Source organism: Euprymna scolopes, chromosome 18, assembly GCF_053919585.1.
Source record: "Euprymna scolopes isolate OS-2025 chromosome 18, ASM5391958v1, whole genome shotgun sequence".
NCBI classification, from domain to species: domain Eukaryota; kingdom Metazoa; phylum Mollusca; class Cephalopoda; order Sepiida; family Sepiolidae; genus Euprymna; species Euprymna scolopes.
In genome coordinates, this window is record NC_136499.1 from 101,373,116 (window position 1) to 101,386,325 (window position 13,210).

Genomic DNA, 13,210 nt, shown 5'->3' on the forward strand with positions numbered 1-13,210 from the left:
ATCGAGAGAGAGAGAGAGGGAGGTGGTAAATTATATTGTAGACACATTGACCGGAAGTCAGGATCAGTTGATCGGATTGCGTGTGAGTCACGTGATCAGGTTAGCTGAATCGAAGAGATTTGGTTGGGACTTAGAAGGCGACGGATGGCTTCACAGATGTCTCTTCCTCTTCACTGTGGGGGGGACGCTGACGTGTGTAAAAATTGAGACCAAGAGAGACCATGAAAGCCAGAGATTCACTTTCCATCCTTCTGCGAGACATCTGGAAAGTGAAATAAACTATAAAACCAATTCATCATTTTGGAGTGATTGAATCTTCGTCCAAACAGGTACCAGTCTCCCTCCAAGACATGAGATGATTCCAGGTAGACCAACATCGACGACGCAGAAGGTATGTCCGAAAATACATGTAACACACACGCACACATCGGCATATGAACATATCATAATAGACTGACCACTAGACAATCACACAACGTTAACCCTGATTAGATATCACACACGATCCCCTTTATGATATAACAACACAACACTTGTGCCAGTGTGGTTTGATGGAAGTTCCAAATGGTATATTTTATTTCATGGTATGATATTTCAGGAATATTTCCTTTCTTCAGATATGTGTAATACTTTAGTTCAAACATGCATATGGAGACTATTGTAAAGGATTAAAGTAATTGAGATTGTTAGATAATTATTATTGAGTTTTATAATTCTAATTAGTTTCATTATTTTTTAAATATTTTATCTAGTCATTTTGGGGTTTAGTCGAGGAAGTGACCCATTCAGGCGTGGTCAGTGATATCAAGCGTCATTCTGGCTCAAACGATTACAAGCATTGGTGTATGGTAAGTAACATTTAAAATTATCCTTTTTGTTTTCAGTCCGTGTCATTAACTACTTAGACACAGTCACCCCCATTACTTGTCTATGTTATTCTCAGGCCAATCAAAGCAAAAGTTTTTTTTCGTAAGCAATCTTAAACACTTTAGGGAGAAATCGTTTAAATATTTAGACATTTCGTACTCTAATCTTTGGTGCGGGAATTAGATGACATTTGGCATTGAACATTAAATGAATGAAAGATTTTTAATTAATTTCTTTTGTTGTTGAAATTTCAGATTTAAATATTTAGACATTTCGTACTCTAATCTTTCGTGCGGGAATTAGATGACATTTGGCATTGAACATTAAATGAATGAAAGATTTTTAATTAATTTCTTTTGTTGTTGAAATTTCAGATTTAAATATTTAGACATTTCGTACTCTAATCTTTCGTGCGGGAATTAGATGACATTTGGCATTGAACATTAAATGAATGAAAGATTTTTAATTAATTTCTTTTGTTGTTGAAATTTCAGATTTAAATATTTAGACATTTCGTACTCTAATCGTTCGTGCGGGAATTAGATGACATTTGGCATTGAACATTAAATGAATGAAAGATTTTTAATTAATTTCTTTTGTTGTTGAAATTTCAGATTTAAATATTTAGACATTTCGTACTCTAATCTTTGGTGCAGGAATTAGATGATATTTAGCATTGAACATTAAACGAATGAAAGATTTAATTAATTTCTTTTGTTGTTGAAATTTCAGATTTAGATATTTAGACATTTCGTAATCTAATCTTTCGTGCGGGAATTAGATGACATTTGGCATTGAACATTAAATGAATGAAAGATTTTTAATTAATTTCTTTTGTTGTTGAAATTTCAGATTTAAATATTTAGACATTTCGTACTCTAATCTTTCGTGCGGGAATTAGATGACATTTGGCATTGAACATTAAATGAATGAAAGATTTTTAATTAATTTCTTTTGTTGTTGAAATTTCAGATTTAAATATTTAGACATTTCGTACTCTAATCGTTCGTGCGGGAATTAGATGACATTTGGCATTGAACATTAAATGAATGAAAGATTTTTAATTAATTTCTTTTGTTGTTGAAATTTCAGATTTAGATATTTAGACATTTCGTACTCTAATCTTTGGTGCAGGAATTAGATGACATTTAGCATTGAACATTAAACGAATGAAAGATTTAATTAATTTCTTTTGTTGTTGAAATTTCAGATTTAGATATTTAGACATTTCGTAATCTAATCTTTCGTGCGGGAATTAGATGACATTTGGCATTGAACATTAAATGAATGAAAGATTTTTAATTAATTTCTTTTGTTGTTGAAATTTCAGATTTAAATATTTAGACATTTCGTACTCTAATCGTTCGTGCGGGAATTAGATGACATTTGGCATTGAACATTAAATGAATGAAAGATTTTTAATTAATTTCTTTTGTTGTTGAAATTTCAGATTTAAATATTTAGACATTTCGTACTCTAATCGTTCGTGCGGGAATTAGATGACATTTGGCATTGAACATTAAATGAATGAAAGATTTTTAATTAATTTCTTTTGTTGTTGAAATTTCAGATTTAAATATTTAGACATTTCGTACTCTAATCGTTCGTGCGGGAATTAGATGACATTTGGCATTGAACATTAAATGAATGAAAGATTTTTAATTAATTTCTTTTGTTGTTGAAATTTCAGATTTAAATATTTAGACATTTCGTACTCTAATCGTTCGTGCGGGAATTAGATGACATTTGGCATTGAACATTAAATGAATGAAAGATTTTTAATTAATTTCTTTTGTTGTTGAAATTTCAGATTTAAATATTTAGACATTTCGTACTCTAATCTTTGGTGCAGGAATTAGATGACATTTAGCATTGAACATTAAACGAATGAAAGATTTAATTAATTTCTTTTGTTGTTGAAATTTCAGATTTAGATATTTAGACATTTCGTAATCTAATCTTTCGTGCGGGAATTAGATGACATTTTGCATTGAACATTAAATGAATGAAAGATTTTTAATTAATTTCTTTTGTTGTTGAAATTTCAGATTTAAATATTTAGACATTTCGTACTCTAATCTTTCGTGCGGGAATTAGATGACATTTGGCATTGAACATTAAATGAATGAAAGATTTTTAATTAATTTCTTTTGTTGTTGAAATTTCAGATTTAAATATTTAGACATTTCGTACTCTAATCTTTCGTGCGGGAATTAGATGACATTTGGCATTGAACATTAAATGAATGAAAGATTTTTAATTAATTTCTTTTGTTGTTGAAATTTCAGATTTAAATATTTAGACATTTCGTACTCTAATCTTTGGTGCAGGAATTAGATGACATTTAGCATTGAACATTAAACGAATGAAAGATTTAATTAATTTCTTTTGTTGTTGAAATTTCAGATTTAGATATTTAGACATTTCGTAATCTAATCTTTCGTGCGGGAATTAGATGACATTTAGCATTGAACATTAAATGAATGAAAGATTTTTAATTAATTTCTTTTGTTGTTGAAATTTCAGATTTAAATATTTAGACATTTCGTACTCTAATCTTTCGTGCGGGAATTAGATGACATTTGGCATTGAACATTAAACGAATGAAAGATTTTTAATTAATTTCTTTTGTTGTTGAAATTTCAGATTTAAATATTTAGACATTTCGTACTCTAATCGTTCGTGCGGGAATTAGATGACATTTGGCATTGAACATTAAATGAATGAAAGATTTTTAATTAATTTCTTTTGTTGTTGAAATTTCAGATTTAAATATTTAGACATTTCATACTCTAATCGTTCGTGCGGGAATTAGATGACATTTGGCATTGAACATTAAATGAATGAAAGATTTTTAATTAATTTCTTTTGTTGTTGAAATTTCAGATTTAAATATTTAGACATTTCATACTCTAATCGTTCGTGCGGGAATTAGATGACATTTAGCATTGAACATTAAATGAATGAAAGATTTTTAATTAATTTCTTTTGTTGTTGAAATTTCAGATTTAAATATTTAGACATTTCATACTCTAATCGTTCGTGCGGGAATTAGATGACATTTGGCATTGAACATTAAATGAATGAAAGATTTTTAATTAATTTCTTTTGTTGTTGAAATTTCAGATTTAAATATTTAGACATTTCATACTCTAATCGTTCGTGCGGGAATTAGATGACATTTAGCATTGAACATTAAATGAATGAAAGATTTTTAATTAATTTCTTTTGTTGTTGAAATTTCAGATTTAAATATTTAGACATTTCATACTCTAATCGTTCGTGCGGGAATTAGATGACATTTGGCATTGAACATTAAATGAATGAAAGATTTTTAATTAATTTCTTTTGTTGTTGAAATTTCAGATTTAAATATTTAGACATTTCGTACTCTAATCTTTCGTGCGGGAATTAGATGACATTTGGCATTGAACATTAAATGAATGAAAGATTTTTAATTAATTTCTTTTGTTGTTGAAATTTCAGATTTAAATATTTAGACATTTCATACTCTTATCTTTCGTGCGGGAATTAGATGACATTTGGCATTGAACATTAAATGAATGAAAGATTTTTAATTAATTTCTTTTGTTGTTGAAATTTCAGATTTAAATATTTAGACATTTCGTACTCTAATCTTTCGTGCGGGAATTAGATGACATTTGGCATTGAACATTAAACGAATGAAAGATTTTTAATTAATTTCTTTTGTTGTTGAAATTTCAGATTTAGATATTTAGACATTTCGTACTCTAATCTTTTGTGCGGGAATTAGATGACATTTGGCATTGAACATTAAATGAATGAAAGATTTTTAAATCATTTCTTTTGTTGTTGAAATTTCAGATCTGGGTGATGCAGGTGATAGATGAAGGAACATTGTCATGCTATCTTATGTCAATGAACGAGGCTATGTTAGCGTGAGTATATATATATTTTTTTTATTATGGAAGGAAGTCAAAACTTATCAATGCACTAAAGCCACTCAAGGATAAAGGGATATGGATATTCAGGTGATCGGTGAGACAACACCATGATGATTGGTAATGATGGAACTTGGGTAGGTTTGATCACTTAGGAATACAGCTCAACAAGCACTTGCTTACATTAGACCTGAAAATGACCATGTTATAGTCAGCTAGGAAGCAGCCAGGTGGTATTGTGTTCGACAGATGGGTAGTTCTAGGAAAGAAACTTTGCTTGTGGAATTTTTGTTTAGTTTTAGGCACAGATAGAGAATAAGAGAAATTGTTGATAATTGTTGTACCTATTTACAATGCGTCCCCACGGGACAGAGTTAGACACCAGGGTCGTTTTTTAACGTGAAGAAAAAGTACAAAGATAAAAAAAAATTGTCTCAGTCGTGAAGGACTGATCCTCCACCGAAAAAGAACAAGAAATGGAAGTGCAGCATCTGAAGAACAGATACTACACTTTGAGATATTAAATCCTTTATTCATGTTAAAAATACATTGAAAATCAACAGTGAACAAAAAACTTAGGCACATGGCCAACTAAAAAGGGGAGGGGATTGTGGGTGTCGTTGGTCATCCTTGTCACTCCAGAACTAAACAAAATCAAAAGTTTCTCCCAGCTTGTATCTTTCACCATAATACCACATTCACCCTTTCATACTGGGGGACATCCTACTTAACTCCCAATTTTTATAATATTTTTTATTGACGTGTAAAAACAAAAAAAGATAACAATAAAAATGGTACAATAATTCATTCGTGTCGAGGGCGGGGTGAAAAAAAAAAAGAATACACTTTGATCTTGACCAAAAGGTCAAATTGTTGATAATTGTTGTAGCAAGACGAATATCTGCTGCAAATGTTCTATGGGAGTGGGGAGGAGGGAGGAGGGACTATTGATAGAAACTATGTTGAGCATCTGCCATGAAAATAATGATGGAGCAGGGATAGACTCGCAGCATCTCTTCTCCGAGAAAGGGAAAGTAAGGAGGAAAAAAGAGCCTTGCCCACTAGATTTTAAAGCTAATTTTGTACCCTGTCAAGGCAGGAAAGAGTACGCTTAGCAAGCAGCTCCTCTCCTGATGTGGCAACAGTACTGCTTGTTGGATGAGTGAAAAAAAATCCTTCACTAAAAATATGAGTTTATGTTTTGGAATTTTTGAGATGAAGATTATGTGAATATTTTGGATTCTTTAGATTATTCCGACTTCTATTCTATGTAATCTCCTATTCTTCCATAACCTCCGACCTTCTTCAAAACTGTGTGTATGTCTTTGTGTGTGTGTGATGTGTGTGCGTTCCTTATAGAAAAAAAAGCTTGTGAATTTTCATAAAATCTTTCTTTAAGTGCATCTTCAATTTCAACTATAACCTTTATTTAACCCACAGAGGAAGATTGTTCTCGTTCAGTCAGCCCTGAACACTTGGTGCAATAGATAAAGTGTTGATTTAAAATCAGTTCTAAATGACAGACTGCTGGAGATCACTACTTGTGATTAAACTGTGTGTGTGTGTGTGTGTGTGTGTGTGTGTGTGTGTGTTCCCTATATAGAAAGAAAAGTTTGAAAATATGCATAAAATCTAAAAGCATTTACTAGAGAAGACAATAAAAGTGTTCCTGAATCTGTAAGGGTACCTCTAAGGACGTTATCATGGAATGACCCTTCAAATATATCCTATTTTGATGAAATTTAATAAACATTTTGCAATGATCCATTTTTTTTTTTTTTAGTAAATCTTATTTCGTATATTTCTTTTTTTTTTTTTTTTTTTTTTTCTAAAACGTGCGTATTTGTTTTTGTTAGAAAGAACCTTCAATTTAAAAGATAATAATTAAATATTTCTATAAGGGAATGACGTTCATCACAAAAGTTATCTCCCTTGCTTCAAAGAGAATTTGAGCAGAGTTATGTCTCTTGTATTTCAATCCCGCCGCTATTTTCGGATTGGACATCTCACACAGCGATAATTAATTTCAATTAATATGCCTCAATTAATAAGTAATTTTTCTTTAGTTATAAACGTATAAGTATTATTTATTAATCTATACAGAAGCATTTTCATCCAATAAATTCTGCTGAACAAATATCTTGAATAAAAGGAATAGATATAGAAACATACCTGTTAGATGGCTATTAATCACCTAAAAATAAGAATTAAACAATTTATACTTAAAATAGAAGTAAGTGTTTGCTCTTTGGTATCACCCACAAGATAATGTGCTTTTTGGAAAAACAGTTATGTTCCTTAAATTTCAGACTGACTGGCGTTTTGGGATTAGAATCATGGACATATGTTGCACACTAACTCCAATTAATATGTCCTCATTATAAAGTAATTCTTTAATTATATTATTTGTTTATCTATATTGAAGCATTTTCATTCAATTAATTCTTTATATTCATCTGATATATTACAAATATCACAATGTCACTTCAACTGGCAAAATTTGTTAGATTTTTCATTAATGGTCCAGAAAACTAGAGTTTAATCCTCAATACCAAAGTTATAACAAAGACTCTGAAAATGATACAGGATGCACTCTTGCTAAACATTCAATATTATAAGATGAGAATCAAGTGTAAGTGGAGTTCAATGCCTCCGTTCCGTCTCGAAAGACAAAGGATGCCCCTTGGAGGAGCAGTTGCGCATGTAATTGTGAGGCAAAGGTTGCGCAATTTCCAGCCACACCTCTCCTAAATTGGCACTGCTTGAATCTAGTGGCAGGGAGAAGTCAAGGACGACTAGAAACAATGCCGAGATAAGCTGAGAACACCTGGAAGTCCCAAATGGTCACTCATTTTAGTACTAACCAGATTCAATGGAATAATCTAGCGAATAAGGAGTGGCAGTCATCTACAACTCGATGCATAACCCTTATCCCAGAGTGGCTTCCGGGCCTTGATAAGTGGTGACCACCTTGTAAAAAAAAAAAAAAAAAAATGGTGTTGAGCGATTGAGACAACAAATTCAACAAACCATCATTAAATGAATATTGAAAACAACAACAACAACAACAAAACATTTATTTTAAGGAAAAAAAAGAAAGAATATTGAATTATCAAGACTTATTAGAAAAGATTTTAATAAAGTTGTTTGGGGAATCTCTACTCAGGTTTTTAACTATAAAACATTGCACATTTAAAAAGTAACTATTCACTCTGGGTTATCTCCCTTGCTTCAAAAAGACTTTTAAGTGTGCAATGTACCTTGCATTTTAAGACCTGCTGACATTTTGGATTGGACATATCACACAGCAATTTTCAGTTATTACCTTGAAAAATCTAAAAAAAACAAAACAAAAAAAAACGGTTTTACTAAATATCTACGACTAAAAATCATGTATGACTAATTGTTGCTGATTGAAACAACTTACTCAGGCGATCGACTGGGTCCGTCAGCATAAAATCATAAAATATTGTAAAACAATCTTGTAATAAATAATGAAACAAATTTACTCGGAAGTTTTGAGAGGTTATTTTTAGCAAATATCTTTTTAAGTCCATATCTAAAAAGATATTTACTAAAAGAAAACTCCCGATTTTTATTAAATATTCCCTCTTACATAGGCGATCTACTGAGTCCGTGAGCGCAAAAATATTGTTATTAAAATAAACAATAAAACGACTTAGTCACGTTTAGTTTTTGGCAAATTCTTAAAGACTGAGACTTTTCTTTTCAACCCAGTATGCCATTTTTTTTGTTTTTTAATCTTTGTATAAAAAAATAATAAACAAGTTTATTTTTTCTTTTATTGATATAAAAAACAAAATGAATTTAGTCACAAATTTCAGACAAATTTTTTTCTTTTTGTTTTGTCAAATTAATTTTACAAGTGATCTTTTTCTTTAAAATTTGAATTTTGTAATACAATAACAATGTAACACTAAAAAAAATCTTTGTAAAAAGTGGAAGCAATCTTTATTATTATTATCAACTATTGCTTGTTTTTTTGTTGTCTTTTTTGTTTTTTAAATTAAACTAGAAACTGTCGGGGTTGCCTTGACTAATTAAACCCTTAACAATTGAAAATTATTTTTTCAATACAGTGTGAGAAATAATTGTCTCAGTCTTTTAAGATTTAATTACATAAAATTGTGTTTACTTTTTAGTTGTGCATGATTGGTAAAATCAAGGCACGACTCTGATCTAAAAAAATAAACTTGTTTATTTTTTTTACAAAGATTTTTAATGAAAAAAAAAAAAAAACGAAAAAAAAAAAGTGGCACATATGGTCTTAAGAGAGAATATTTTTAAAAATAATTTATTTTTTTGTAAATACTTTTTATATGAATTTAGAAATGTATTTGCCAAAAAAATAACCTCTGGACCGAAACTTGTGAGTAAATCCATTTTATTGTTAATTTTAATAATACCACAACAGATTTTTACAATATTTTGTGCTGATAAACCCAGTATTTCGTGTCAAAGTTGCTTTAATAGCAAAACAGCGGCAGGAGCAAATAATCGTATATTATTTAGTCATACAATTTTAGTAAATCTCCTTATGTCCTACCAAAATCTGGCACGACTAAATGTTTGATTCGGCTCCTGATGATTCAAGCAACTTTACACATCGTTTTTATATGACAAACAGTAAGAGCAGTCAGTCATACATTGATCGGGCATAAGTTTTGGTCGTACATTTTTAGTAAAACTCCAAAAATAATAATTAAATAGTTTTACAAAGGAATCCTTTTATCCAAACGTTATCTCCCTTGTTTCAAAGTTGGAGCAAAATTATGTATCTTGTATTTCAATCTAACCAAATGTTTGGATTAAGCATGTTACACACCGACATTTAATTTCAATTGATACCTCTTAATTAATAAGTAATTCTTCTACACTTGAAAATATATAAGTATTATTTGTTAATCTATTCAAAAGCATCTTTATCTAATTCATTCTTTATATTCGTCCTATACCTCACAAATACCACAACTTAACCTTAGTTCTTAGATTAATCTATATATCAATTTTTTTTTTTTGGGGGGGGAGGGCGGGGTACTATGGGTCCAACCATATCAGTTTTACATTGAATTTGATTTATAGTTGTCAGATAGCAATGAAGCAAGATTCTGTTTTTAATTTCTTTGTGGTATGCCTTATGTTTAAAACTGAAATTTGGATGTTAGTATTTTATGCTGTTGCATTTTTTTTTATGTAATGTATTAATCTATATAAATAAAGTAGGATAGTTTGTGTGTTATTTGTGTCACGCTTACATCTGAGTGACTGTAGTTTAATTGTTATGGACTTCCATTTCTTGTAAAAAATAATTTTACCAAGAATTCTTCATAAGTTTTGGTTTCGGTTTCAATTATAGCTGAAGGAATTTGTTATATATGTATATATATAAGATCATTGTTTTTACTATAATAATTAAATACCTTACCTACAGACACTAGTTTTTCATCCTTTCGGGAATCTTCAGTGCAGGATGTCACGATTAACACCAGTCAATAGATTCAAACACAGCAACACGAGCCATGTCTGGCTCCATTAGCAAAGACTGTATCCAATCGGCTACCATTAACAATGAGAAATAACACTGAATTTAAACATTATTTTAAAAAAAAAATGTTTTTAATGTCAGTCACAGTGATCTAATCGTTATACGATGATCTATGCATAAGAGCTAAATTGACCAACTTAATTCAACTGAAAGTGCTCAACGATAAGAAACGAGTTTCTTAAAGGGGCTGACATAATATGATATGATATATCATAAATGATATATAAATTTTTTTTCTTTTTTGGAAGTTTTGGTTTCGGTTTCAAATCAAGCTAATGCACCCAAGTCATATGGATATATTTTTTTACTTTTGAAATCACAACTTTATAATATATAAAAATCGATAGAACATTAACTCTATAATAATATATACAAAATCTGCAAGAATTAAAATATCATATTTAAGCATACTTTACGACCGGACTACACCTGCTAGCTTAGATAAATACTTTTGCAGTTTTAACAAAAAAGCTACAATAATATCAGAGTGTCTCCATTTTTGCTGAACATCTACAGAATGCCAACATCAATATATTACAGATGAATGAGTCTCCTGTGGAATTTCCACAGGTTCTGCTAGTATTTAGCTAATGTATTTGTTGTTGATTTCTTTTGTAGGTTTTTACCTCGATTAGTTGTTTCAGTTTCTAGAGTAAGATTTACCTTGTGTGTGACAATAGTAAGAAATTAATTGTTATTGATAAAAAGTAAATTATTTACTATTCCTCTGGGAAGCCTTGCCCATGTTTAATCCATGCTTTCCTTATTTCAGCAAATATTATAATTCTGACGCGCTTCTGCGGGACTCTCATTTCTTCAGCAATCTCTTGACAGTCACACAAGGTAAGTTTTTTTTTAATTATTTGTTAAAAGCAGATATGAGCTTTTCATTTTAAAAATGCTTCGGTGAATAAAACAAATATTTAGTCTACATTTTTTTTTTTTTTTAAATATTTATACTCCCTCTAGCAAAAAAAAAAAAAAACAACAAATATGGACTTAATAGTTTTAATAAAGGTTAATATTACCGCTGGTAAAAAAATAGGAACTTAAAATTCTTATTAAAGATTAATTTTACTTCTGATGAAGTAAATATGTTGTTTTTTTTAATTATTTCTTAAAAACAGATATGAGCTTCCCATTTTAAAAATGTTTGGTTGAATAAAACAAATATTTAGTCCACATTTTTTTTAAAAATATTTATACTTCCTCTAGCAAAAAACCCCAAACAAATATGGACTTGATAGTTTTAAAAAAGGTTAATATTACCGCTGGTAGAAAATAAGGACTTAGCATTCTTAACAAAGAATAATATTTCTCCAATAACATTGATGTAGATATTTAATGAAGGTTTATATTAGCCATGGTAAAAAATATTGACTTAGCATTCTTAGTAAAAAAATATGATCTTAGTATATTTAATAAAGATTTATATTACACCTGTTAAAGCAAATCTGGACTTAGCATATTTAATATAGGTTTATATTCACCCTGATAAAACCAATATAGACCTAGGATACTTATTCAATATTTATATTAACCCTGGTAAAACAAATATGAACCTAGCATCTATGCTATTAATAAAATTCTTAATGTTTATTTATTTATTTATGTGTGTATATATACCAATAAAACTTTCGAACGGATGCACCGAATTGAAAAATTATTTTTTTCCCTGAAATATGTGAGTCCCTAGATTGTCCTTATCTATACATGGTTTGTAATGAACAACGGCAAGTCACACAAAAAGCCCGAAATAAGGGTTTTTGGGCCGTTTCGTTTTTGTCAAAAAAGTTACCTGCCCATGTCAACGGAATTTAGCACTATCTGTATATAGTTGTGGTAACATCTTTCGGCATATGGACAGGACTTGTGGCGCGATGGATAACGCATCTAACTACGGATCAGAAGATTCCAGGTTCAAATCCTGGCAAGTTCGTAATAATTCTAACCATCATTTTATCCAACGTTTACTCATTATCCTTACCCTTAGTTAGGATATTTTTGTTTTTTCATGGATTTTGTTTTGTGCATATGGGAATTTCCCATACCTCGAGTTCACTAAGTAAGGTAAGCGTTGATGGTAAGACGATGTTGAGTGTATTCGATTTTGTGTTTGACTCGGCATTGTGTGTGCTAGTACTTAATGTTTATATTAGCCCTGGTAAAACAAATATGGACCTAACACACTTAATAAAACTTTATATCACCACTGATAAAAGAAATATGAACTTAGTATACTTAATAATGAATTATATTACCCCTGATAGAAAAAAATATGAGCTTCACATTCTTAACAAATGTTTATATTTCCCCTGGAAAAAGTATGGATATAGCATATTTAGTAAATGTTTGTATTAGCCCTGCTAGAAAAATTCTACATTTGACTAGGGGTAATATGGGTTCATATTACCCTTAGTAAAAAAAATAGAGACAGTGTATTGAAAGTTTTATATTAGCCCTGGTACACAAATATGAACTTAGCATGTTTATTAAACGTTTATATGGTAAAAGATATAGTTTAGCATATTTAATAGGGCTTTATATTATCCCTGGTAAAACAAATATGAGCTTAGTATAGGTTTATATTATTACTAGCAGTTTAACCCGGCTTTGCTTGGGCCCTATGTACTGTTCATTACTTTATGTGTGTATATATATATATATATATATATATATATATATATATATATATATATATATATATATATGTATGTATATATGTATATTAAAAAGTGTGACTCATATCCGGATAACCTACATCTAAAAATTTCAAGTGTTTAGACCCAAAATTGGCGGAGGAGTTTGGTAGAGTCTGCAAAGGTCAACTCTGTAAACTTGGACCTCTTGCCAG

The 13,210-nt window shown here is 30.0% G+C and overlaps 1 protein-coding gene across 1 annotated transcript in view; it reads left to right on the top strand.

Moving 5' to 3' along the window:
• Window positions 1-13,210, top strand: part of LOC145297720 (uncharacterized) — a 130,743-nt gene that overhangs the window by 44,328 nt on the left and 73,205 nt on the right. The window contains exons 4-6 of the mRNA XM_080143932.1: window positions 753-848; window positions 4,714-4,787; window positions 11,129-11,199. Of these exons, the coding sequence (XP_080000058.1) occupies window positions 753-848; window positions 4,714-4,787; window positions 11,129-11,199 (241 nt within the window). The remainder of the gene's footprint in view (window positions 1-752; window positions 849-4,713; window positions 4,788-11,128; window positions 11,200-13,210) is intronic.